This window comes from Carettochelys insculpta, chromosome 29, assembly GCF_033958435.1.
Source record: "Carettochelys insculpta isolate YL-2023 chromosome 29, ASM3395843v1, whole genome shotgun sequence".
In the NCBI taxonomy this organism is placed as follows: domain Eukaryota; kingdom Metazoa; phylum Chordata; order Testudines; family Carettochelyidae; genus Carettochelys; species Carettochelys insculpta.
The window spans coordinates 13819489-13842445 of NC_134165.1; the positions used below are offsets into that span (position 1 = coordinate 13819489).

Consider the following 22957-nt stretch of genomic DNA (forward strand, 5'->3'; position numbering starts at 1 on the left):
CGGGAAGCCGGCAAGTGTCGTGCAACGCGGCTGGGTGGGCGGTTACCAGGAAGAGGGGCCGCGCTGGTTACTATGGTTACCGCGGGCCTTGGTTACTACGGCTACCATGGGCCGGGCAGCCCCTCCACCCCACCCCACAAACGGCCACGCTTCAGGGAAACGTCATTGCCTGGCGCTGTGACGTCACCGGCACATGCTATGACATCCCAGGGCCGGGCGTGACATCACAGCCAGCCTGTCCTGTTGCCCGCTCGCCCCTGCCCTCAGTGATGGCGCCCTTGTGGCACAGGACCGCCACGTTGCAACCCCCCAGCTGTCCCAGGGCCTAACCCTTGCCCGGCTCCGCCTCTGCACAGGAGGGGAACTGAGGCACGGAGCCAGGGCCCGCGTGCGCCCCGCCGCTTGCTGCGGACGGGGGAGTCGGCCAAGGAAACGGGCAGGATGCAGGGAAGCTCCGATGGGGGCGAACAGGGCAGAGCGGCAGATGGAGCCACACAGCGTGTGGGGCGCCCTGGGGAGCTGGCTGCAGGGTGGGGAGGCCAGCGCCTGCTCAGACCAACCAGTGCCGTGACGCGCGGCACCAGCGGGACGCCCCTGCCACCCTCACGCACCTCTGGCCCAGCATCGGCCTGAGGGTGCCCCATTGCCTCCCCGCCCCGGCACAACCTGGGTGGAGAATGCCTGCCACTCACTGTGGCGCCAGGGACAGAGCCATGGATGGAACCAGGAGCCCCATATCCCACCCTCTGTGGCTGCCGCAAGAGCTCGGGTCCCGCTCGAGAGGGGAACAGAACCCAGGAGACCAGACCGGCCGCCCCCCTCTAACCACGAGGCCCCACTCCCCTCCGCAAAGAACCCAGCTGCCCCAGGCCTCCACCAGCCACCACAGCTGTGCCCAGGGCCAGCCCCAGCTGCCTGTCACATGGCCGGGGGGGGTATCACTAGAGTTGCTGACGTGGGCTGAGCTGTGCCAGGACCCTCCTCCTCTGGCAACAGCTGCTGAGAAGCTGCCAGCCCAGTGGCAGGAGGTCCCACTCCTGTGAGGCGAGCCTGGGCAGCCAGCGGCCAGGTAAGGGGCCTGATGGAGCCGTGAAGGCGTGCTCTGCCCAGGCTGTGCACTGCCTGATGAGATGCTGCTCAGAGAGATACCTGAGGGGGGGGCAACATGTCTGTAAAGCTCCCTCCCACGCCCCCCTCCCCCGAGCATGAGCTAGTGGGAAGACCCCTCGAAGCTCCAGTTGTGCATGGCTGCCGCCAGGCTGGGACCAGCCCACAGGCTGTCTGAGGCCCGGCTTTGCAAGAGGAAAGGCGCTGAGCCGGCGATTCAAACCACACGCTGTCTGGCTGTCTGGCTGGCTCCACCCCTGCCCTGGCGCGCAAGCGAACGTGGCTTTTAGAACCGCACCTGGGGCAGCCACCCACACGAGCCAGAGCTGCCCCGGCTGCAGGGACGAAGACTGAACCCGGGGAGGTAGGTGGGACTCTTGGCAGTGCTGGAGGGGATGGACTCGGCAGGGCTGCCACCTGCCCTGGTTTTCCCGGGGTGGGCCTGTTCTGGAGCTGCCAGGTCCTGGCCCATGCTGCCGGCAGGGCAGTTCCAGCAGCCTATGCCTTATGCTTGCACCTCAGACGTGGCAGCCCGAGGACGAGGCCCCAGGTCTCCCAAACAAGGGGCATGTGACTGGCACCAGAGAGAAGGGGGGAAAGCTGGGTGTGTTGTTTGTGGGAGGCATGGCAGCACCCGCCATCTCTTGGCAGGGATGCTTTCCTTCCCCCCGGGCAGTGCCGCGCAGCCCCTGCTGCCAGGTCATTCAGGTCACTGCCCAGGGCAGTTCTGGCAGGTGGGTGACAGGCCCCACTGATCTACTGCTAGCAGGTGGATTATGGGAGCTCTGGGAGAGCCCAGCCATGACCGGCACTGCCCAGACCCAGTGACAGACAGTCTCTGCCCCAGTTTGAACTGGTCGCACAGACAAAGGCAGGAGGTGAGCTCCATTTGCCAAACAGAGAGACTGAGGCCTGGGGTAGATGAGGACTTGGCCAAGGTCAACAAGGAGTCAGTGGCAGAGGATCTCCTACCCCCACCTATCCCCCCCAGACCCTGTCCCGCTTCTCCCTCAGTTGGCGTGTCTCCCATAGGCCGAGGCACTGTGCTGTTCTGGGGCTCCCATGGGAGCCATCTGCCATCTGCTCAGCACGTCAGCTGCGGGGGCTGCGTTTTCCATGGCTTGCTGTTGGTTTTGCGTGCTGGCTGACGGCCCGTTTCGGAACAAGCAGCCTGGGGGCAAGGGGACAGGCTAGAACGGCACAGAGGCGGGGGATCGGGGTGGATTGGCTGTCAGAGGCACTCCCCCAAAGTGAGAAGATCAAAGGGGTCCCCAACAGTCTTCCCGCTGACCGTCTCCACTCGTAGGCAGCATAAATTGGGTTCTGCGCACCGGGTGGGCGCCACCAGGAGAACGCAGGCTAGCAGCTGTGGGCGTTCTGCACCTGAATCTCTCCGGGGGCGGGGGGGCTGCCCGCGTGCTCGCTCAGCTCACAGGGGGAACGCTGGTCCCCAGGGGCCAGCCCTCTGGTGCAGGGCAGGGGGGAGCACGGTGCATTTTGGAATCAGTGGTAAAGAAGCAGAGAGGGCCGGGGGGATGCAGAGTCTTGAAGGGATTTTCATCCACGTGGTTCCCGCAGGAGGGGCATCACCCAGTGCGAGCTGCAGCCCCTCACCTCGAGGTCGGCCTGGGGGTGAGGGAAAGTGGTGCGGGAGGGCCAGAGGGGGTGGGACTATTGTTTTCTTCCACAGGGGGCTGTTCCCCCGAGTCCCCTCCCGTGCTGTGCGGGGGCTGGGCCCACGGTGCTGGGGACAGAGAGGCGCTCTGAGCTCACGCCGCAGCTCGGCACACAGGAAGCTGGTGCCCCTCGCCGAGCGGAAATGTGGTACCTGTGTGCTCCCTGCATCGGGGCGGGTGTGTGCAAAACCAATTCAGACCAAGTCCTTTGTGCTGCCTCAAGGCCTGGGGTGGGGGCGGGGGCGGGGGCGGGGGCAAGCAACGCTGGGCCAGCGGCTGCCTGTTTGGAGTCCGGGACTCCCCCGTGAGAGGAGCTCTCCTCCATCTCCTCCAAGCAGGCCCCCATGCCTGGTCAAGCCAGAGCATCTTGGGTGACTGGCTCCAAGCACCCGCCAAGCCGGCCCCGGTCCCGGCCCCGGCCCCGGCCCCGGCCAGTTGATCCCCTCCACCCCCTGTACAAAGGGGCGCCTTGGTTCTTGGCTGCAGTAGGAGGTGTGGACTGGCTGCCCCCCGGCTCACAAACAGGATGAGCAATCGGGAGGCACCGTGGCCACAGAGTGGGTGTGGCGTAGGGATCAGGACTCCTGGGTTTTTCCCCAGCTCTGGTGGTTACTGCTTTGGTGATGTGATGTAGTGGGAGATACGTGTGTGGATGTAGTAGCGGAGAAAAAGTCGTGCTAGTCCATGTACTATAAAAACAAAAAACGCAGTCCAGTAGCACTTTAAAGACTAACAAAATAATTTATTGGGTGGTGAGCTTCTGTGGGACAGACCCACTTCTTCACGCCCTAGTTAGCCCTGATCTGCAGAAGTGGGTCTGTCCCACGAAAGCTCATCACCTAATATGTTATTGAGTTAGATTTTAAAGTGCTACTTGGCTGCTTCTTTTGTTTTGATTGTGTGTATACGGTGGGGGGGGGCTCCTGCTGCAGTAACCAGGTGTGATGGGGTTCAGGGGTCCCCCTGCACTGCACCCCGTCTGCTGGCAGGATTGACTCTCACTCAGCAGGTACAACAGAAGGTTTATTAGGCAACAGATGCCCAGTTTCTCCCAGAAGCGACAGCACAGCAGCCAGAGACAGTCCTTCCAACCCGTCCTGGGGAGAAGACCCCGAGGGGTGCCCCTCTGGGGTGTAGCTTTCCCCCTCCTCCGGCTGGCTCCCTTCCAGCTCCTCTTTCCCCCGTTTCCTAACTGCCGCCCCCGATTCAAAACTCAGCTCAGCTCCTCCCTGCTCTTTGTTCACGGCAGAGGTGTTACCTGCCAGTTGTAGCCCCAGGGTCATCCTTAGCCACTGGGAGCTGCTGCTTGCCTCAGACATCCAGCCTGACTCACACATGCACTCCCCCCACTCCATCACACCAGAGGACCAGGTGACACCTCTGGGCTGCAGACAAAGGGGGAGGTGGAGCCTGAGGGGTTTGAATTGGAACTGGGAGTTGGGGAGCAACTAGTCTGGGCTGCAAGAGAGAGACAAAGGCGGGGGGCAAGGCCCCGGTTCCAGGGGCCCATGGGGCCTCCTCTCCCCAACGTGGATTGGACTGGCTGTACGATGCTGTGTCCTGTCAGCAAATAAACCCGCTGTTCTCCTGCTGAGTGAGAGTCACGCCTGCCTGCGAACGGGGGCAGAGTTTGGGGATCCCTGAACTCCGTTGCAGGGGAGACCCTCCCCACAGGGCCCCAGGTTCCCACCCTGTCAGTGGGGTGAGGCTGATCGGCTGGCAGGAGCGTCCCCTGTCCAATACCCAGGCTTCGCCCTTGGTGCCAGGTGCTTCCCACCCTGGGGCAATGGTAGTGAAAGCTCCCAGGGAACCGCTGGGATGTTCCGCGAATGTTCCGCTGGGATGAACCGCTGGGATGAACCGCGAATGTTCCGCAATGGACCAAGCAACCGGTGGTGCCTCCCCACACCTGCCAGCCTCGGGTACAGCACTGGCACATGCCAGTGAGCCTGCGCCTGGCATAGACGGGGCACCGGGAAGCAGGGCTTGCCAGGGGGAGCCGTAGCCGTGGCGCCCAACGCCAGCCGCCGGCTGCTCTTGGCACGGTTGGGTGAGGCTACTTGGCTTGAACAGGAGGTGGATTTTCAGAGCAAGGGGGCTGGTTCGTGGGAGAAAACCAGTTGGACGCCAGGGCTCTCTAAGGTCATCTCACAGCCCGGTGACATTAACCCTTCGGTGGCTGCTCTTCTTCTCCCCTCCAGGTCCTGCCGGCCAGCCCCATGGCAGTGCCACGGCCGTGGTGAGTCCTCCAGGCCCATGCCAGCACCCCCACCCAGCCAGTCCCAGTGCCTGAGGCATCGCCTGGCCACGGCCTCACCTGGGTTCAGCTGGCCTGAAGGAGGGAAGCTGGCCCCTGCCCAGCCCCACACTGACTGCCTCCTTGGAAGGGACTGCTGGGCTGGCCTCTTACCACCTGAGGCCCTGGCTTCTGCTCCCTCCCCGTGGCCAGGGAGGATGTGGGGAGAAAAGGGGCACCTGCATAGAGGCTCTGGGGGAAATATTGGGGTCACCTGAGAGAAGAGTCAAACGGCGGCTCCCAGGGGCTGTGTCTCCACTGTGCCGTTGTGGGTCCTGCCTCTGGGCGAGAGCCACTTCTGCCCCACTCCGCCCCAGGCCCCTAGTCCAAAGAGGGAGGGCCTGGGGGGTGCTGCCCCCCACACAGCCAGTCACCCCAGGCTCTGTGCGGCTGCCTCATATGAGCCACCAGCTGGGAAGTAGCAGAGCGGGCTGGCTTCCTGTTGTAGCAGCCTCTGGGCTTCCTGTAGCCACGTGGCCGCTACCAGGGTGCTGGGCCTGGCTTGGACACAACCCTGGGGCAGCAGGGCGGGGGCAGGGCAGGGCAGGCATGGATATCCCATCCTCCACCCTGCCCTCTTGGGTTTGTCCTGCCCGTTCAGCAGCAGCCTGAGGCCAGGGCAGGAGCAGCGGTCACGGGCGGACAGGCTGCCCCCGCAGAGCCGCACCAGCCCCATGCACCCCAGAGGGGAGAGGCCTTGTTCCCCACCCCCCAGTCCCGCTGGCCCCCTTTGGCACGTGCCACTGCTGTGCCTCAGCCTCACCTCCTGCCCTCTCCTGGCAGATGACGGTGCTGGGCCCTGGCCGGGCCGGGCTGGTGGCGTGCACAGGGTGGCCAGACACTCTGCCCCTCGCCGAGATGCTGTCCGGGCGGTGGCGGCTGGAGGGCCGGTCCTGGCACCGGGCCGGCCCCTCGCCGGGCACGCCCCCGGCCGTGGCACTGCAGGCCCTCTACGACTACCAGTACGAGGCGGAGGACGGGCGCCAGGTGGCCATCGCCGAGGGCGAGCGCTTCCTGCTGCTGCACAAGTCCAATGAGGACTGGTGGCAGGTGCGGCGGCTCAGCGATCCCCGGCGAGCACGGCCCATCTTCGTGCCGGCCACCTACGTGGTGGAGGTGGGCCCTGGTGCGGAGGGAGGCCCACGGCTAAGTGCCATGCTGCCTGCGTCCACCAGCACTGGGCAGCCCCTGGCGCATGGTGAGTGTCGGGCCGGGGGTGGAGCAGGGTCTTTGCAGACGCTTCGGCCGCCAGAGCACCTTGGTCAGAGCATCCTGGCGGCAGCAACGCCCCCCCGGCGTCGCCCCCCCACCTCGCAGCCCACCTGCCCCCCTCCAAGCTGCGGTTCAGCCCCTGGGGGAGGGGAGGGGCTCTCCTGACCCCTCTGCCCTTGGGCTCCGGGTGGCCATTGTCTTCTCAGCGGCTGCGCTGAACGGATGGTTAAGGCCCAGCCAGCTGGGTGCCATGCGCATCTCCGCCTCCTCCTCACCTGCTGGGGAGCAGACAGTCCTGGATCACCCTGGGGCAGCACAGGGGGAAACTGAGGCACACACCAGCTTAGCACAAACGTTACAAAATTCCCATTTTATCACAGGGGCGCTGAGGGGGCAGAGCGGGGGTGCTGGGCTGTGGAGAGCAGGCTGGGGGTGCCATGGGCTCAGCAGGGGCCCTAGAGGAGGCATCTTTGGGATGAGCTGTCAGGCCAGGAGGTGGGGGGGTCACGCCTGGAGGGGGCTGCGCCCCAGCTGCGAGCCGAGCAGCGGATCCCTCTGTCCACCCAGAGAGCTGTTGACAAGCCCTGAGCCTTGGGTCGAGATGCTCCTCTCCTGCCCGCCCCCCCGGCCCCTGGGGCTCGGATTCAGGCCTTCTCTCCCCTCTCCAGGCCGGCAGCCGCAGTACCAGTCCCTCCAGGACCTGTCTACCCCCCCGGCACCTCCAGCCCAGCCTGGCCACTTTTCCCACCACAGCCGGAGCCTGCCCGCCCAGGACCCCAGCCTGCAGCTTGGCCCAGCCCAGCCTGTCAGCAGGAGCGTCAGCACCACCAGCCTGGCCCAGAGCTCCAGCAGGGACACGCCCAGCCCTGGATGCCACCAACGGCAGCACCTGCCCCCGGGGGAGCTGGAGGGGAAGCGGGCCAGCCCCCCTGGCGTGAGTATGGGAGAGGGGCTGGGCTGGGGGGGGCTTGGCTCCCCCACACTCCCCCCATCCACGGCATCCACCCAGAGCAGACAGGGCAGGAGTGGCGCAGACCCCTGGCACGTGGGCAGCCCCAGCTGTGCCAGCCGTACCTCCCCCGCCGCCGGTGTCCCTCACTCCCGACCCGCAGCCCCGGCTGCGCTCCCCCTCACCCTCTCCTGAAGCTGCACCACAGCCCCTCTCTCCAGCGGCTTGCCCAGGCCTGGGCTCCCTTGCCAGGCCTGCAGCCTTGCGCCTCCTCCTCACCCACCTTCCTCTTTTCCCCGCGCTCTGACCGCAGGGAGGGACGTGCCGGGGGGGGGGGGAACCCACAGGATGTGGGGCGAGCTGGGGGTGGGGCTGCCCTGTGGGGTGCGGCCTGTAGCAAGGCTCCAGCTCTGCTCCCCAGGAACCACAGGCCCTTTGCCCAGGGCCGAGGGTCACTTGCCCCCAGCCGGCGGGGGTGGGGGGCGCAGACTGACAGGCCGCGCGGCAGTGGCGGTGAGTGTCTCCTTGGGATGCTGGGGGCGGCCGTGGGGAGGCACCGTCTGCAGAGGGGGTGTAGAGGGGGGCACGGGTAGAGGTGGGAGGGGCACAGGGCTACCGGAAGGGGCAGGGCGGAGGGGGCACAGTGGGGGAAGCATACAGCCGGGGGGCGGGGGGTCACCGGAAGGGGAAAGGAGGGGGCAGTCGGGGAGGATGGGGGCAGGTGACTGAGGACCCCGGCATTGCTCCAAACGGCTCTGGGGAAAGCACCAGTAACTGCGGGTGAAACAAAAGTTTCTTTGCTACATCCGGAGTTCTCTGTGTGTGTGCGTGTGTGCATGTGTGTGCATGTGTGCATGTGTGTGCATGTGTGCATGTTTGGGGGGGTGTGTTTCAGGGAGTGCATGTTTTGGGGTGTGTATGTTTGCGTGTGTGTGTGTGTGTTTCGGGGTGTGTGTGTTTGGGGGGGTGTGTGTTTCAGGGTGTGCATGTTTGTGTGTGTGTGTGTTTCGGGTGGTGTGTTTGGGGGTGTGCATGTTTGGGGTGTTTGTGTTTGGGTGGGTGTGTTTCGGTGTGTACATGTTTCGGGGGTGGGCATGGAGACGTGTGCATGTTTCGGGGGGTGTGTGTGTTTCGGGGTGTGGGTGTGTGTGTTTCGAGATGTGCATGTTGGGGGTGTGTGTGGGTGTGGGTGTGTGTGTTGAGAGGGGTCTCTGCAGCATCTGCCCTCTGGGCGCTGTCCCCATGGCCAGGACCCAGCTGGGCTTTGGCGTGGCCAGGTCTGCGTTGACCCTGGTCGCCCCATGGGAACCGGGAGCTGGACCCCAGGGCCCTGCCCGCCCGCAGCAACTCCCGGCCAGCAGGGCCATGGGCGGGTAGTGCTGGCGCAGGCCAGAGGAGCTCTTGGGAAATGGCCCCAGGGCCCCAAGCAGGACACTGACCCCTCAGCAGCGCGGCCTCCTTCCCCCGCCTGGCCCCCCGTTGTCTGTCCCCAGCCGGCAGGTCGCCTGGCGGGCGCCGTGCAAAGGGGGCCCAGCCGAACGGGGCCAGGTGCAGGGTGTGGCCCTTCCTGTGCCTGGGCGGCCCTCGGCCGCCTCACCGCCCTGGGGGTCGGTCACTCAGTGATCTGTCTCGCACTCCCCGGGGGTGTCCTAGGGGGAGCCCCCCTCCCCAGTACACAGCACCTGCTGGGGGGCCACTCTCACCAGGATGCCCCTCCGCCTCTTGGCCTGGAGGTCCCCCCACCTGGCTCTGCCATGGGGCTTCAGGGACCCCCCACTCTGCCCCGCAGAGCCCCACTCCGAGCTGGAATGGCACAACCCTGGTCTCCGGCCTGGAGTGACTCGCCATCCGGTCAGCCCAGCTCTGCTGCCGCCCCTCCCTCCCCACACGCAGCCCCTCTTCGTGTGGGCTCCTTGGAGCTCTGCCCCCCAGCTGGCTGGTTTCTCTCTGTCAGAGCCGGGACGCACGTTGGAGGGGGAACCTGGGGGCACCGGCCCTGGCAATAACCAGTCTCCCTCTGTGCCACGCAGGTGCTGCCCGCGGGCATCCGCATGGAGGAGTCCACAGTTTACTGTAACCTGGAGGACATCAAGCCGCTGCAGGGGGAGCCCCCTAACCCCAGCAGCCCCCCGCTACAGGTGCTGGACCTCTGGGAGCGCCACCTTGACCCCAGCACCGGCCGCAGCTACTTCTACAACCCGGAGACAGGCGACAAGTCTTGGAAACCACCGCGGCGCCACCGGGAGATGGTAGGGAGCTGGGGAGTAGGGGCTGTCCCATTGTGCCCCCCACTTGCCGGGGGGGACTTACAGGGGGGGAATCAGCTCAGGGACCCCCCTGCAGATGGCCTCAGCCCCCCACCTAAGAATCGGCACAGGCCTGTAGGGGAGAGAGCCCACTGGGCAGAGGTGGGTGTGAGCAGGTCCCGCCCCTGGGGGATGTAGCTGTAAGGTGAGGGTTGTGGGAGGGCGGTGAGCACCTGAGCTTGCCTACAGACGGGTGTGCAAAAGGGCACACGTGGCAAGCATGACTTTACGTGTGTGTGTGTCCGCGTGGGTGAGTGTGTGTTCACGCGTGTCCGCATGTGTCCCAGGCCCAGGGCTGCTCTGTGCCCCAGCCTGTCACCAGTCCCCTTGGAGTGACACCCTTCATGGCCAGATCCTCCTCAATCCCTGGGCTCCAGGACTCCCGGGCTGGCCTGGGGGTGCCCGTGCCCCGTGCGCCAGCCTGGGAGTTCACGTGACAAGAGCATCTGCACGTGGGTGTGTGAGTGCACGTGGTTGTGTGAACATTTCCTCAAACACGTGTGAGTGTGCACACGTGTGTGCCCCAGTCTGAGTGTGTGCATGACAGCAAGCATGCACCAGCACGGGATGTGTGTGTGTGTGTTTGCACAAGTGTGTCAGTGTGCGCACACACACTTGCACGAGCCAGTCGCTGCATGTGCATGTGATCGTGTGTGCACAAGCGAGTGCTGGCAGTTGTGCTTCCCTGAGCACGTGTAGCTCAGCTTGGTGGTGTTCTGCCTGTGGCTCTCCGGCAGGGCCGGGCTGCAGCCTCAGTGCGTATTGGGGGCCCCTGCAGCCAGGACCCCTGGGCCAGGCAGGCTCTGTACCCCTCCCTGCTCCGGATGGGGCCCCACTGGGCTGCCTGTCCTCCTGTGCCCTGGCCAGGCCAAGCCAAGTGCGTGGGCTGCCCGCCAGGCGTCTGTGAGAGCTCAGCACTAATTGCTTTAATGAGGCACCCTGAGGGACTCAGGCAGGAGCTGGGGGGCGGGGGCTGTGGGCAAAACCTGGACTCTCTTGCTGGGAGAGTGCTCCTGGGGGCACAGGGCTGAACTGGGCAGGTCGGGAGTGAGGGGCACCAGCAGGGTGGGGGGGCGGTAGGAGCTGCGGGGCGGGAGTGAAGGGCACCAGCAGAGCTGGGGAGGCCCAGGGCTGGAACAGTGAGGGGCTGGGGGCACCACCTGACTCATTCCTCTCCCCGGCAGAGCTTGCCCCCCACGGACACCCTGAGCTCAGAGAGCCAGGTAGACACTGAGCTGGGTGAGACGCTGGCGCAGGACGGAGGCAGTGTCCAGGCTGGCCGGCTTGGCTACACCAAATCCATGATTATTCCCGAGTCCCAGATACCCAAGGTGAGACACCGGCTTGGGGCTGGGGCTGCATCAGGGGGATGGGAGGGGTGGGGGCAGGCTGGGGGGCAGAGGGCTGGATGGGGCCAGGTGGGGGTAGGCTGGGGGGGCATGGGGCCAGGTGTGGGCAGGCGGGGGGGCAGAGGGCTGGATGGGGTCAGGCTGGGGGGCATGGGGCCAGGTGGGGGCAGGTGGGGGGGCAGAGGGCCGGATGGGGGCAGGCTGGGGGGGCATGGGGCCGGATGGGGGTAGGCTGGGGGGGCATGGGGCCAGGTGTGGGCAGGCGGGGGGGCAGAGGGCCGGATGGGGGCAGGCGGGGGGGCATGGGGCCAGGTGGGGGAAGGGTGGGGGGCAGAGAGCCAGATGGGGGCAGGCTGGGGGGCATGGGGCCGGGTGGGGGGCAGGCTAGGGGGACTGTAACCCATCAGCCCGTCTCTCTCTCGCCGCAGGTGTCTCACCGCAGGAATCGTTCCCAGCACAGCTTTGGGGACTGGTTGGGGACTGGCCCCACCTCTGGCACCCTTGAGGGCTCCCCCGCTGTCCCCTCCGACTTACCCCACGTGAGTCACACCCCAGCCCCAGCCACTGACTGCACAAGGAGCTGCCCACTAGAGGCTCCCAGGGATGGGGGTGAAGGGGCCTTTCCCCCATCCCCTGGGTCACCCCTACTAATCCAGTGCCCAGGGGATGGCTGCAGCCTGGGGTCCCAGCTGGTGGTTCTGACGGGGGGGGCATGAGCCTGGGCTAGTGGGGGGAGTGGGAGAGATGGAAGGAGGCTACTGGGGGCTGCAGGGGGTTGTCTGAGCTGTGGGGGGCTGACGACTCTCCCCGTGGCAGGAGGTGGAGAAGGCCGGGCAGCTGAACAAAACCAAGATTGCAGAGGGGGGCCGGAAACTCAGGTAAGGGGGTTGTTCCTGGGGCGGGGGCAGGGTGGGGGAACTGCTTGCCCTCTCTCAGCCCAGGGGGTTTAGAGGAGGGACCTCTCCAGGGCATGAATGGACAAAGGGGCCTTTCTCAGCCACCAGGGAGGGATGCAGGGCCTGGGGGAAAGCTCTGGCCTCGTGTGCGTTGGGGGGCGGTGCAGGGCCTGGGGGAGGAAGTTTGGAGCCTCCCAGGGAGCTTGGAGCTGGGGAGGTGCTGGGGGTCACAGCTTGGGAGCGCCGAGGCAGCTGTTCGCTGAAGGGCAGCTGGGGGCGGGGGCGGGGAGCTGCTTGTGGAACTATAAGGAATTACGCAGGATCTTTTGCAGGGGATAAAGATAAAACGCAGGGTATGGGTAATACACCTGTCACTCACTGCTTTGTCGTACACACACGATCTGTGTAACAACGTGTTACACCCCCACACCCCCTCACATATACGCAGCCTTAACACAAGGGGTTAAAAAAAGGGTACAGACATTTTTACATGCCAGGAGGTGAGAGGTCAGAAGTCAAGGGGCTGCCGGGAGCTGTGGGGACCAGGGATCCCGGCAAGAGGCTGGCGTTCATGTCAGGAGCTGCTGGGGCCTGGGGGTCGGTGGGCTGCTGGAGACCACCCAGCTGGGCTCAGCCCCTGTCTCTGGCAGGAAGAACTGGGGCGTCTCCTGGGTGGTGCTGGCTGGGAACAGCCTTGTCTTCTACAAGGATGTCAAGGGTCCAGCACCGACCGGCTGGGTGAGTAAGTGAGGGGCTGGGGGCGGCAGGGGAGAGTGAGGGGGAGGGGGTCTGGGGCAGGGGAGGGGGAGGGAGGCTGGGGAGTGAATGGGTGTCTGGGGGTGGGGTGGTGAGTGGGGGCTGCTGGGGGAGCAGGTGTGGGCCAGGGGGTCACACCTCTGCCAGACCCCAGGAGATGGCGCTGGCTGGGGAGGGGCCGCCCTGCCCCCAGCCAGCTCCTCCTGCCCTGATGCCCCCTCCCGCTCCAGAGACCCGCCAGCAGCCGGCCGGAGAGCAGCGTGGACCTGCGGGGCGCTGTGCTGGATCGGGCCCGCGACATGTCCAGCAAGAAGAACGTCATCCACGTGAGTGTGGGGTCGCCCTGGCACCCAGTGCCCCCACAAAGGACACAGCACTGCTCCCAGGCATCCTGCCTACCTACCAGAGACCCAGGGACCCAGCACTGCCCTTCAGGCATCCAACACCCCCAGAGACCACCAGTGCCCCAGCAGCCCCCAGGGACCAAGCGACCTCCCGCCCCGGCACCACTGCCAGGCTCTGTGGCGCTTGGCCCCTCAGTCGCTGCCCCCAGAGCAACCTGGGAAAGGCCCCTCCACTGCTCAAGGCGGCTTCCTGGCCCCCCCCCCAGTAGCCAGGTGCCCTCGGCCCAGCGGAGTGTTGCGTCCCTGCCCAGCCCCACCCAGAGACCAGCTCAGCCCCCTGACCTGCTCGTGTCCCAGCAGCTCCGCACTGTGACCGGCAATGAATTCCTGCTGCAGTCGGACAGCGAGGCGACCATCCAGGACTGGCACCAGACCATCAAGGGCGTCATCCGGCGGCTGGTGAGTGCCAGCGGCCAAGGGTTAATGCGGCCCAGCCTGAGTCCTGGGCCCACCGTGGGAAAGCTGGGGACACCAGGGGACCACCAGCCCCCAGCCCTGCCAGTGCCCCTCACTCCCGACCCGCAGCCCCTGCCAGCCCAGCCCTGAGCTCTGCCCCCCGCAACCTGCTGTCCCACACCTGGGTTGTCCCACATGGGCTGTCCCAGCAGGCTGCCTCTTGCCCCTCTCAGTGTGGGGCTGGGAATGATTCCCCTCCCCTGCCTCCCAACTGGCTGCTCCCAGCCTGACCCTGCACCCCTGTGCCCCAGGACCGGGAGAACCCCCTGGAGGAGCTGAGCTACGCGCTGTACCGGGAGGGCAGCTCCGAGCTGGCGGACCTGAGCGGGGATGAGGAGGACGAGGGGCCAAGGCCAAAGGAGGGCTGGACCAGCTCAGGTAGGTACCCCTGCGCGCAGGGGCTGGGCCTCGGGGCTCTGTGAGTGCTTCAGCCTCCCCATTGCCTCGGCTCCTAACCCCATCCCAGCGCGGCCCCTGCAGGCTCCGTCCGCGGCCCGGACAGCACGGAAAAGAAGCGAGTGAAGAGCAAACTGAGGCGCTTCATCGTCCGGCGGCCCCCGCTGCAGAGCCTGCAGGAGAAGGGGCTCATCCGAGGTGGGTCCTGCGTGGGGGGGCCCCGGGGCCGCACCCCCAGCCGCGGTCAGACGGACCCCCAGCCAGCAGCAGAGTCACGGGGGTGCTGGGTGCTGGGCGCAGGGCACAGACTTGTCAGCCCAGGAACCCGGACAGGCAACGCAATACCCCATGGGGAGGGGGCCAGGGCTAGGGGCCGAGACCCCCTTATCCCAAGCCAGCCCAGACTGCCTCACACCCCAACAGCCTCCCTCCCCCTCCGGTAGCCCTCAGACTCCACCCCCCTGCACTCTGTCCCCCCGGCCCTCTTCCTGCAGCCCCCAGCACCAGCAGGACAAGGGGCTCCTCTCAGGTGCAGCCCCTCCCCCACCCCCACCCATCTACACCCCAGCTCCTTCCAGCTCCACAGCACCCTGAGCCCCCAGTTCCCAAATCCCCCTTTGGGCCCCCACCCCACCACCACAGGAGCTGCAGGAGAAGGGCTCAGCCAAGGGCAGGTCACATCCCCCGTATGTTATAAGAAGCCAATGGGATTTTTCTCGGGGAAAAGGCCAAATGCCACGTTTATTGGGAATTCAGCAGAAATACACACACATGCACAAACATACACACTCGCATGCACGCACGCACACACGCACATACACATGCACAAACATACACACTTGCACACACGCACGCACACACGCACATACACATGCACAAACATACACACTTGCACACACGCTGATATATGACGGGGTTTCTGGGCACAGCTGAGGGAAAGGATCCCGGGTATATTTGCTTAAACACAAGCCACGTACAGCCCTGGCTGGGATTTCCTTCTCACTGAGGCAAATCCGACCAGCCGCAGCAGCACTTGTCAACCCCAGTGGCCAGCCAGACGCCCCAGACGCAAAGCCCCAGGTTCTCCAGCTGCTCCTAAAAGGCCCATTTCACCCACTCCGCACCGATTCTTCTGGCCCCAAACGGTCCAGCCACAGCCCCAGGTCAATGTGTACATGGATCTTACCCAGCCCAGTGCACTGGGCCGGTCCTTTAGGGCCTAACAGCTGTAGGGTCGTTAACGAAGAAAGCAAGAACAGGGTGGGAGAGACCAATGGTCAGTGTGCTGCATTGTACACGTCAGTCACAGGCCAGCGCTGCTCTCTCTGGAAGCATCTGCACCCTTTTGGGGACTGGGAACCCTCAGCCCAGACGGGCTCAGCTCATCAGGACAGAAGACAAAGGTGGTCCCTGCCGAGGCCCCTCTGATACTTTTCCACATGGAGGGAAAATTCCACAGGCGCTGGAGGGTCTGGGTCAGGAGGCCCGGGTGCGCCGCTGTGGCAGGCTGCCTGCGTTCGCTGGTTTCACCGGCACCTCACAGCCCACGTACGTGGTTTGTGGAACGGCCGCCCCGGGCATCTGACTGTGCCATTGGCTGCGCTGCAGACAGCAAGTTCCAAATTCCGGAGACGCGTGTGTGGCGTCCGAGCCTTTGCTTAGTCCATCAGCCCGGCTGGGGAGGCGATCGCCCCGCGGTCGTGAATCTTAGCGCTGCATGGGCCCAGTGCAGCCACCGAGCCGAGATCTGTAACCTCACACAGATGTGGCCCAGACCTACCAGTAGCGCAGACCCATTCAGGGCACCACCTGCTTTCCTTACACACTGGTGCCACGACGTACAATGGCTTTACACTCACTGTACAACTCCAATGGCATTGCGCACACACACACGTGTGCATGTACACACACACACACACAGGCACACAGGCACAAGCGCAGACACACCCCTCCCAACTGACAAAACCAAAAAGCCGTCCTGTAGCACTCTGAAGACTAACCCACTTTTTTCTGGTCATTATTTTGTTCGTTTTTAAAGTGCGGCAGGACAACTCGCTTGTTCTGTGAAGGAACGGCCTGGGCGACCGTTCCCAATTCACGTTGTCAGTGCCCAGCCGGTTGCTCCTTTTCAATTAGTTGGCCAAGCTAGTTAAATACGAGGCTGGAGCGGGACCAGGTTCCTTTCAGCCTGTTCCTTCTACCCCTTGACCCCGGCCCTCGTCATCCGGCCTTGTCTCTCGTCCGGCTGCCTCGTTTGTCCTTGTCCCTCATCGTCGGAGTCCGGGTGGTATTAAAACACGAGGCCATGAATGTCCAGGTGGGCACCACCGTAAGGTAAAGGGGAGTCCCGGGCCCTGGTAAGAATGGCAAGTCCGCAGGTGGGTGTGTGCCCAGCGAGGGGCCTGTCCTGCCCCCCTTGGGCCCAGCGACATTCCTGTGACCAGCCAGTAAAAGTCAGAGAACACTGAGAGCCAGGACTAATGGCTGGAAACAAACTTTATGGGGCCGTGGGAAATTTGGCCTCACCGTGATAACCAGGCATCCAGCTCACTCGGACCCCACCGGACCAGGTCGCAGTTTGCTTGCCACGGCTCAGGGAGTTTGGCACCGTCATGCGGTACTCAGTCGCCATCTGCCGAGGGCGTTTCCTTCCACTGGTCTCTCACCCCTGGGCTTGCTGGTTTGCATCACTGCCTGTTTCCTCCTCCAGAGCCCACCATGGCCCAGCTGCTGTGCACCCCCCAGCATCTGTCCTGGGCCCCCCAGAGCTGTCCTTACCATAGAGCCAGGAGCAGGATTTACACAGACCCCTGACAGCGGCACTTGGAACAAACCCTGTCCCACCCGGTTCATCTGCCCCTTGCGTCCCTGCGATACCCACAAGGGGCTGTCCCGGCCTTAACCTCCAGCGCAGCCGGCCTCATGTGGAGCCTCACAGGGCTGTCCTGCATGTGCAGGCCCTGCCCCTGCCCCACCCCCACAGCTTGGCGGGGTGCTCGGGGCATTTGAGGACACATGGAATAAGGCCGTGCCCCCTCTCAGCTCTGCCTCACTGTTGGGCCCAGCACCCCATTCCCCCTGCCCCCCATGGCCAGCCTGTGGGACAGGGGACACGCTGGGTAGCCCGTGGCGTGTGACCCTCCAAACCCCAGCATGGAGCTGACCATGACCCTGTCTCCAGACCAGGTCTTTGGCTGCCGGCTGGAGGCCCTGTGCCAGCGGGACGGCGACACTGTGCCCCGCTTTGTCCGGCTCTGCGTCCAGGCCGTGGAGGAGAGAGGTAGGAGCCCGGCTCCCGGGTCGCAACCCCCAGCCCGGAGCCCATGCGCCCCAGCCCACGGACGTGCCACCCATGCTCTGCGGGCGCTGCCAGCATCTGAGGAGGGGCGGGGGGACGGGTGGGAGACACACAGTGTGGGGGTGGGGGGCACACAGAGCTCCAAGCAGGGGCTGGAGTGGGGCACAGGGGACCTGCCCTGAGCCGGGTCTCATCCTTCCCCTACCCCACAGGCCTGGACGTGGACGGGATCTACCGGGTGAGCGGGAACTTGGCCGTGATCCAGAAGCTGCGCTTTGCTGTGGACCGGGGTGAGCGCCTGCACCCGCGGGGGGCGGGGGGCTCCCTGCAGGGCTGGGGAGGCCCCTCCCCGTGGCCCTTGGCCTTTGCTGGCGTGCGTGACGGCTGTTGTTTGGTTTCGCAGAGCGGGCGGTGACTTCAGATGGGCGCTACGTCTTCCCCCAGCCGCTGTGCCAAGGTAGAACTGCGCTGGGGGCACCGCCCCCGCCCCCATGCCCTCTGCTAGCCTGTGGCGAGCCTCAGGGGGTGCTCACTGCTGGGTCAGGGGCTATGGCTGGGGGTGTGGGTGTGCCCATGGCTGGAGGTGTAGGGGGTGCAGGGGGGTGCCTATGGCTGGGGGTGCCAGGGGGCGCCCATGGCTGGAGGTGTGGGGAGTGCAGGGGGGTGCCCATGGCTGGGGTGTGGGGGGTGCCAGTGACTGGGTGGAGGCAGTGCAGAGACTGGAGGTACAGTGTGTGTGAGGGATGGGGGGAGTGGGGTACAGTGGGGGAGGCCCGGCCAGGGGTGCAGGGTGGGGGCATATGTGGGTTCACAGCATCCATGACCTGCGGCAGGGGGTGCTGTGCCCCGTGCCCCACACCTGGACTCTCGCTGCCCAGGGGGCTGCCCCAGCCCCCAACCCCACACCTGACCCGCCTGTCCCCCAGAGGAGCGGCTCACCTTGGCTGACCCCGAGTGGGATGACGTCCACGTGGTGACCGGCGCCCTCAAGCTCTTCTTCCGTGAGCTGCCCGAGCCCCTGGTGCCCTTCGACCTCTTCCACGCCTTCGTGGCTGCCGTCAGTAAGGACCTGCCCCACGGTCCGCCTGCACCCCCTGCGCCCCTCCCCCACAGTCCTGCTGCAGCCCCCGCACCAGTCCCCCTGTGCCCCTCCCCCCCAGACCCCCTGTACCCATCCCCCACAGTCCCCCTGCGCCCATCCCCCACAGTCCTCCTGCAGCCCCCGCACCAGTCCCCCTGTGCCCCTCCCCCCCCAGACCCCCTGTACCCCTCCCCCACAGTCCCCTTGTGCCCCTCCCCCACAGACCTCCTGTACCCATCCCCCACAGTCCCCCTGCGCCCATCCCCCACAGTCCTCCTGCAGCCCCCGCACCAGTCCCCCTGTGCCTTCCCCCACAGACCCCCTGCGCCCATCCCCCACAGTCCTCCTGCAGCCCCCGCACCAGTCCCCCTGTGCCTCTCCCCCACAGACCCCCTGCGCCCATCCCCCACAGTCCTCCTGCAGCCCCCGCACCAGTCCCCCTGTGCCCCTCCCCCACAGACCTCCTGTACCCATCCCCCACAGTCCTCCTGCAGCCCCCCTGTCCTGCTGCACCCCCGCACCCCTCCCCCACGGTCCCCCTGCACTGCACCCTTGTGCCCCTCCCCCACAGTCCCCCTGTGCCCCTCCCCCACAGACCTCCTGTACCCATCCCCCACAGTCCCCCTGCGCCCATCCCCCACAGTCCTCCTGCAGCCCCCGCACCAGTCCCCCTGTGCCCCTCCCCCACAGACCTCCTGTACCCATCCCCCACAGTCCTCCTGCAGCCCCCCTGTCCTGCTGCACCCCTGCACCCCTCCCCCACGGTCCCCCTGCACTGCACCCCTGTGCCCCTCCATGTCCAGCATCTAACCCCCTTGTGCCCCCCACACTCAGCACTCTGCCCCCAGCACCCTGCCCCCCCTGTGCTCTGCCCCTGCAGGGCCCCCCCACTACACCCCCAGTGCTCCATCCCCCACGTACCACCCCACGTGCTGCATCTTCAGGCCCTCCCCTGCGTCCAGCCCCCCCGTCACCCCCCAAGAACACAGGCCGGCCAGTGGCTGCGGGCGCCTGCGGGCAGGGCGTGGGGCCAGCCAGGGCCTGGCTCCAGCACAGGGAGGTGGGCACGGCCTGTCCACCCAGTGCCCAGTTTGTGCCCAGGGCGCCAATCCCAGGTGGTGCCACGTGGCTCTACCCCCCCCTTGTGCCTTCCAACACAAGGGCCCCCGTCACCCCCCGGCTCCACCCCCCGGGCAGGGCCAGCAGAGCCTGTTGCTTCTCCCTGCAGAGCTCCCGACCTACGCGGAGCAGGTGCAGCGCCTGGCAGAGCTGGTCCAGAGCCTGCCCCCGCCCAACTACGCCACCCTGCGCTACCTCCTGGCCCACCTCCGCAAGTAAGCGGGGCCAGGCCGGGAAATCAGGGGGTCCCCAGGGGTGGGGAATCCAGCTGGGCCTGCGGGGTGGGAGGGGAGGGAGCGGGCTGCGATCGAGGGGCACTGGCAGAGGGCAGCAGACGGCGGCACTGATACCCTCTCCCGATGCCCCCAGCTGATGGGGGGGGTGATGGGCACCAGTGGATGGGGGGGCTGTGGGTCAGGGGTGAGGGCACGGGGGGGGCTCTGAGTGGGGGGTGAGGGGCACCAGTGGATGGGGGGTCTGTGGGTTGGGGGTGAGGGCACTGGGGGGGCTCTGGGTGGGGGGTGAGGGGCACCAGTGGTTGGGGGGTCTGTGGGTCAGGGGTGAGGGCACTGGGGGGGCTGGGGGTTGGGGTGAGGGGCACCAGTGGTTGGGGGGGCTATGGGTCAGGGGTGAGGGCACTGGGGGGGGCTGTGGGTGGGGGGGTCAGGGGTGAGGGCACTGGGGGGGGGCTGTGGGTGAGGGGTTAGGGGCACCAGCGGACAGGAGCAGAGGCCCGGACTGATGCCCTCTCCCGGCACCCCAGGGTGATGGAACACGCCGACGCCAACCGCATGACGCGGCAGAACATCGGCATTGTGTTCGGGCCGACGTTGCTGCGGCCCGAGCGGGAGCTGCCCAGCATGGCCGTGGACATGGTGCACCAGAACCAGGCAGTGGAACTGCTACTCTGCGAGTTCGAGCGCCTCTTCCTGGCGCCCGGCGGCCCCTGAGCCCAGCAGCGCCCGGAGCCGAGCCACCGAACAGACCCGGCTCAGTGCCAGCCGCGGGCAAAGCCCTGCCATCCCCCGGCTCCAGAAAGCTGCTGCCCTGCGTGGAAGGGCCTGAAGGTCTGCGCCCGCCCAGGGCACTGCCGGGCTCGCGGTGCCAGGCTGGGCATGGGGCCCCGGCTCGGACAGTGTCTGTGCCCAGTACGACAGGTTATTTTCTGACCTGGCCTTTTCCCTCTGGCAGTGGGTGCCCCGGGGGTCAGTGAATGGCTGTGTGCCCAGGGACCCGCCCGGCTCACTGCAGGGCAGGGGGCTGGGCTCAGCTCCTGCAACCTGGGGTCTCCAGGGGCTCTGGGAGGGGTCAGTCAGGCTGCTCGCCCTTCCCCCACTCCCTCCCCCTAACCACTCGCCTCCCCCTCCCCAAGCTGGCCCTAGGACCCAGGAGTCAACCCTCCTCCTCCCGCTTTAACCACTAGCTCCCCCCTGCCTTCCCAGAGCCAAACGGGGGAGTCCCTTGGGGCCCCAGCCCTGTGCCACCCCCCCCAGGTGCTGCACCGGGCCGTGCAGGGAGGGGAGGGGAGGGGAGGGGCTGCTACCCTCGTTTCGCTCCCTATTTTCCCATCAGCACAAGCACTCCCATGTGGCGCCATGCGTGGCCTCTCGTGCTGCCCGCGCAGGGGGCAGAGCAACACACCCCAGGGCCCATGAACAGTGCAGGGGGCTGGGGGGGTGAGGTCTGTCCAGGGGTGTCCTGGGAGGGCAGAGCCGGGCCAGGGCTGCAAACCCCCGTCACAAACTGCGCTGTCAGGTGTGAGCGCCTGGTGCTGCTGCTGCCCCCCCGCCAGGCACTACCTGACCTGGGGCACCCGGCTGGGCAGGGCATGTGGCTGGGCTGGGGGGGGGGTGTGACTGCAGCCAGCCCTGCAGCACAGAGCCCTGTGGGGGCAGGGGGTACGATGGCCTGGAGCGGTGTCCTTGTCCTGCAGCGCTGGGTCCCACAGGGTAATCCCACATCATGCCACAGTGGGGCCCTGCTCTCAGCCAGCCCAGCCCTGATCTCAGCTGGGGTCTGGTCAGCGCCTGGCCCGACAGGGCCCTGGTCTCAGCTGGGGTCTGGGTGACGCCTGGCCCGATGGGGGCTGAACCTTTGGTTTCCAGCTCCTACAAGAACAAAAATTAACAGTTTCTGTCCCTGAGGAATTTTTTGTTTAATTATTTTTAGTTTGGATTGGATTTTTTTTGTTGCTAGCAAAAAAAAGAAAAAAAAACCCCAGCGACACACAGGGCCCAAGCTGCCTCATACGTGTGCACGTGCGCACAGACACACGTGCGCACACACACACGTGCGCGCACACACACACGTGCGCACAGACACACGTGCGCGCACACACACACACTTTGTACAGCGCTGCAGCAGAGCACTGGGGCAGCCCTGGCCCGCATGTGACAAGTGGCTGTAAGGTGTTGTGGCTGTCCCTGCACCAGCAGCCGAGCTCCCTCCCTCCCCAGGCAGGCGGCGCCGGGATTCCGGGCAAGTTTGGGTTTTTAAATCACTTTTCTTTGGTTTTCTGGGTTGAAGTGAAGCTTTGGGGCGCGTCCCTCCCCTGCCGGGCCGGGCTGTGGGGGTGGGGAGGGTGGATAAAGGCAGCGGTGGATGTTTCTGGATGGGACCTGCCCGCAGCATCTCGTGGGAGACAGGCCAGTGGCGGGGGATGCCGGCAGCGCTGCAGGGATGCGGGTGGGCTGGGCGCTGCTGGCCAGCATGGGGCTGCCCCCCGCCACCATGGCCAGGCTCTGATGCTAGCAGGCAGGTGGGAGAGAGGGGCTGCCCCAGCCCAGGGTGCTGAAGGGGCTATAGATACCCACTGACTAAGCAGGGGTTGGCCGCAGCCCTCGGCCTTGTCCTAGAGGCTCCCCTGCTCCACAGCCTGGGGCTCAGGCAGCTGCCTAGGGCTACGTCTACACGTGCAGCCAACATCGAAATAGCTGCGACATCGAAATAGGCTATTTCGATGAATAACGTCTACACGTCCTCCAGGGCCGGCAACGTCGATGTTCAACTTCGACGTTGCTCAGCCCAACATCGAAATAGGCGCAGCGAGGGAACGTCTACACGTCAAAGTAGCACACATCGAAATAGGGATGCCAGGCACAGCTGCAGACAGGGTCACAGGGCAGACTCAACAGCCAGCCGCTCCCTTAAAGGGCCCCTCCCAGACACAGTTGCACTAAACAACACAAGATCCACAGAGCTGACAACTGGTTGCAGACCCTGTGCCTGCAGCATAGATCCCCAGCTGCCGCAGAAGCAGCCAGAAGCCCTGGGCTAAGGGCTGCTGCCCACGGTGACCATAGAGCCCCGCAGGGGCTGGAGAGAGAGCATCTCTCAACCCCCCAGCTGATGGCTGCCATGGAGGACCCACCAATTTCGACGTTGCGGGACGCGGATCGTCTACACGGTCCCTACTTCGACGTTGAACGTCGAAGTAGGGCGCTATTCTTATCTCCTCATGAGGTTAGCGACTTCGACGTCTCGCCGCCTAACGTCGAAGTTGGTGCCGCTACTTCGAAGTAGCGTGCACGTGTAGACGCAGCTTATAACAGGCAATTCCTCTTCCTTCTGCCCAAGAAAGGCTCTCAGCCCCCACGCTCCGGGGCGGGGGCGGTGTTCTCCTGATGGCAGCACTGCAAGGGCAAGGGCTGGACCCC

The 22957-nt window shown here is 65.7% G+C and overlaps 1 protein-coding gene across 2 annotated transcripts; it reads left to right on the forward strand.

Annotated features, from left to right (window-relative positions):
* Window positions 1–1449: 1449 nt before the first annotated feature.
* On the forward strand, window positions 1450–22458 carry ARHGAP9 (Rho GTPase activating protein 9). 2 transcript variants are annotated; one of them, XM_074980009.1, is made up of 19 exons: window positions 1450–1471; window positions 4985–5022; window positions 5863–6277; window positions 6960–7225; window positions 9271–9489; window positions 10731–10877; window positions 11324–11434; window positions 11712–11773; window positions 12442–12529; window positions 12778–12873; window positions 13252–13350; window positions 13659–13785; window positions 13888–14001; window positions 16985–17083; window positions 17314–17391; window positions 17505–17558; window positions 18028–18162; window positions 19411–19516; window positions 20065–22458. In XM_074980009.1, exons 3-19 carry the CDS (start codon window positions 5863–5865, stop codon window positions 20249–20251), a joined length of 2403 nt encoding a protein of 800 aa, XP_074836110.1. In that variant the 5' UTR covers window positions 1450–1471; window positions 4985–5022; the 3' UTR covers window positions 20252–22458. The 2 variants fall into 2 exon arrangements, with proteins under 2 accessions (XP_074836110.1, XP_074836111.1); XM_074980010.1 differs by lacking the exons at window positions 1450–1471; window positions 4985–5022; window positions 5863–6277; window positions 6960–7225 and adding an exon at window positions 7650–7753.
* The last annotated feature ends 499 nt before the right edge of the window (window positions 22459–22957 follow it).

Excerpts from the sequence above, each read along its gene's own strand:
- ARHGAP9 (XM_074980009.1), top strand. The coding sequence starts at position 5,863 with ATGACGGTGCTGGGCCCTGGCCGGGCCGGGCTGGTGGCGTGCACAGGG. Across the intron at positions 12,530-12,777 it reads GTCCAGCACCGACCGGCTGG|AGACCCGCCAGCAGCCGGCC; the intron begins GTGAGTAAGTGA and ends CTCCCGCTCCAG. Across the intron at positions 17,084-17,313 it reads CCAGGCCGTGGAGGAGAGAG|GCCTGGACGTGGACGGGATC; the intron begins GTAGGAGCCCGG and ends CCTACCCCACAG.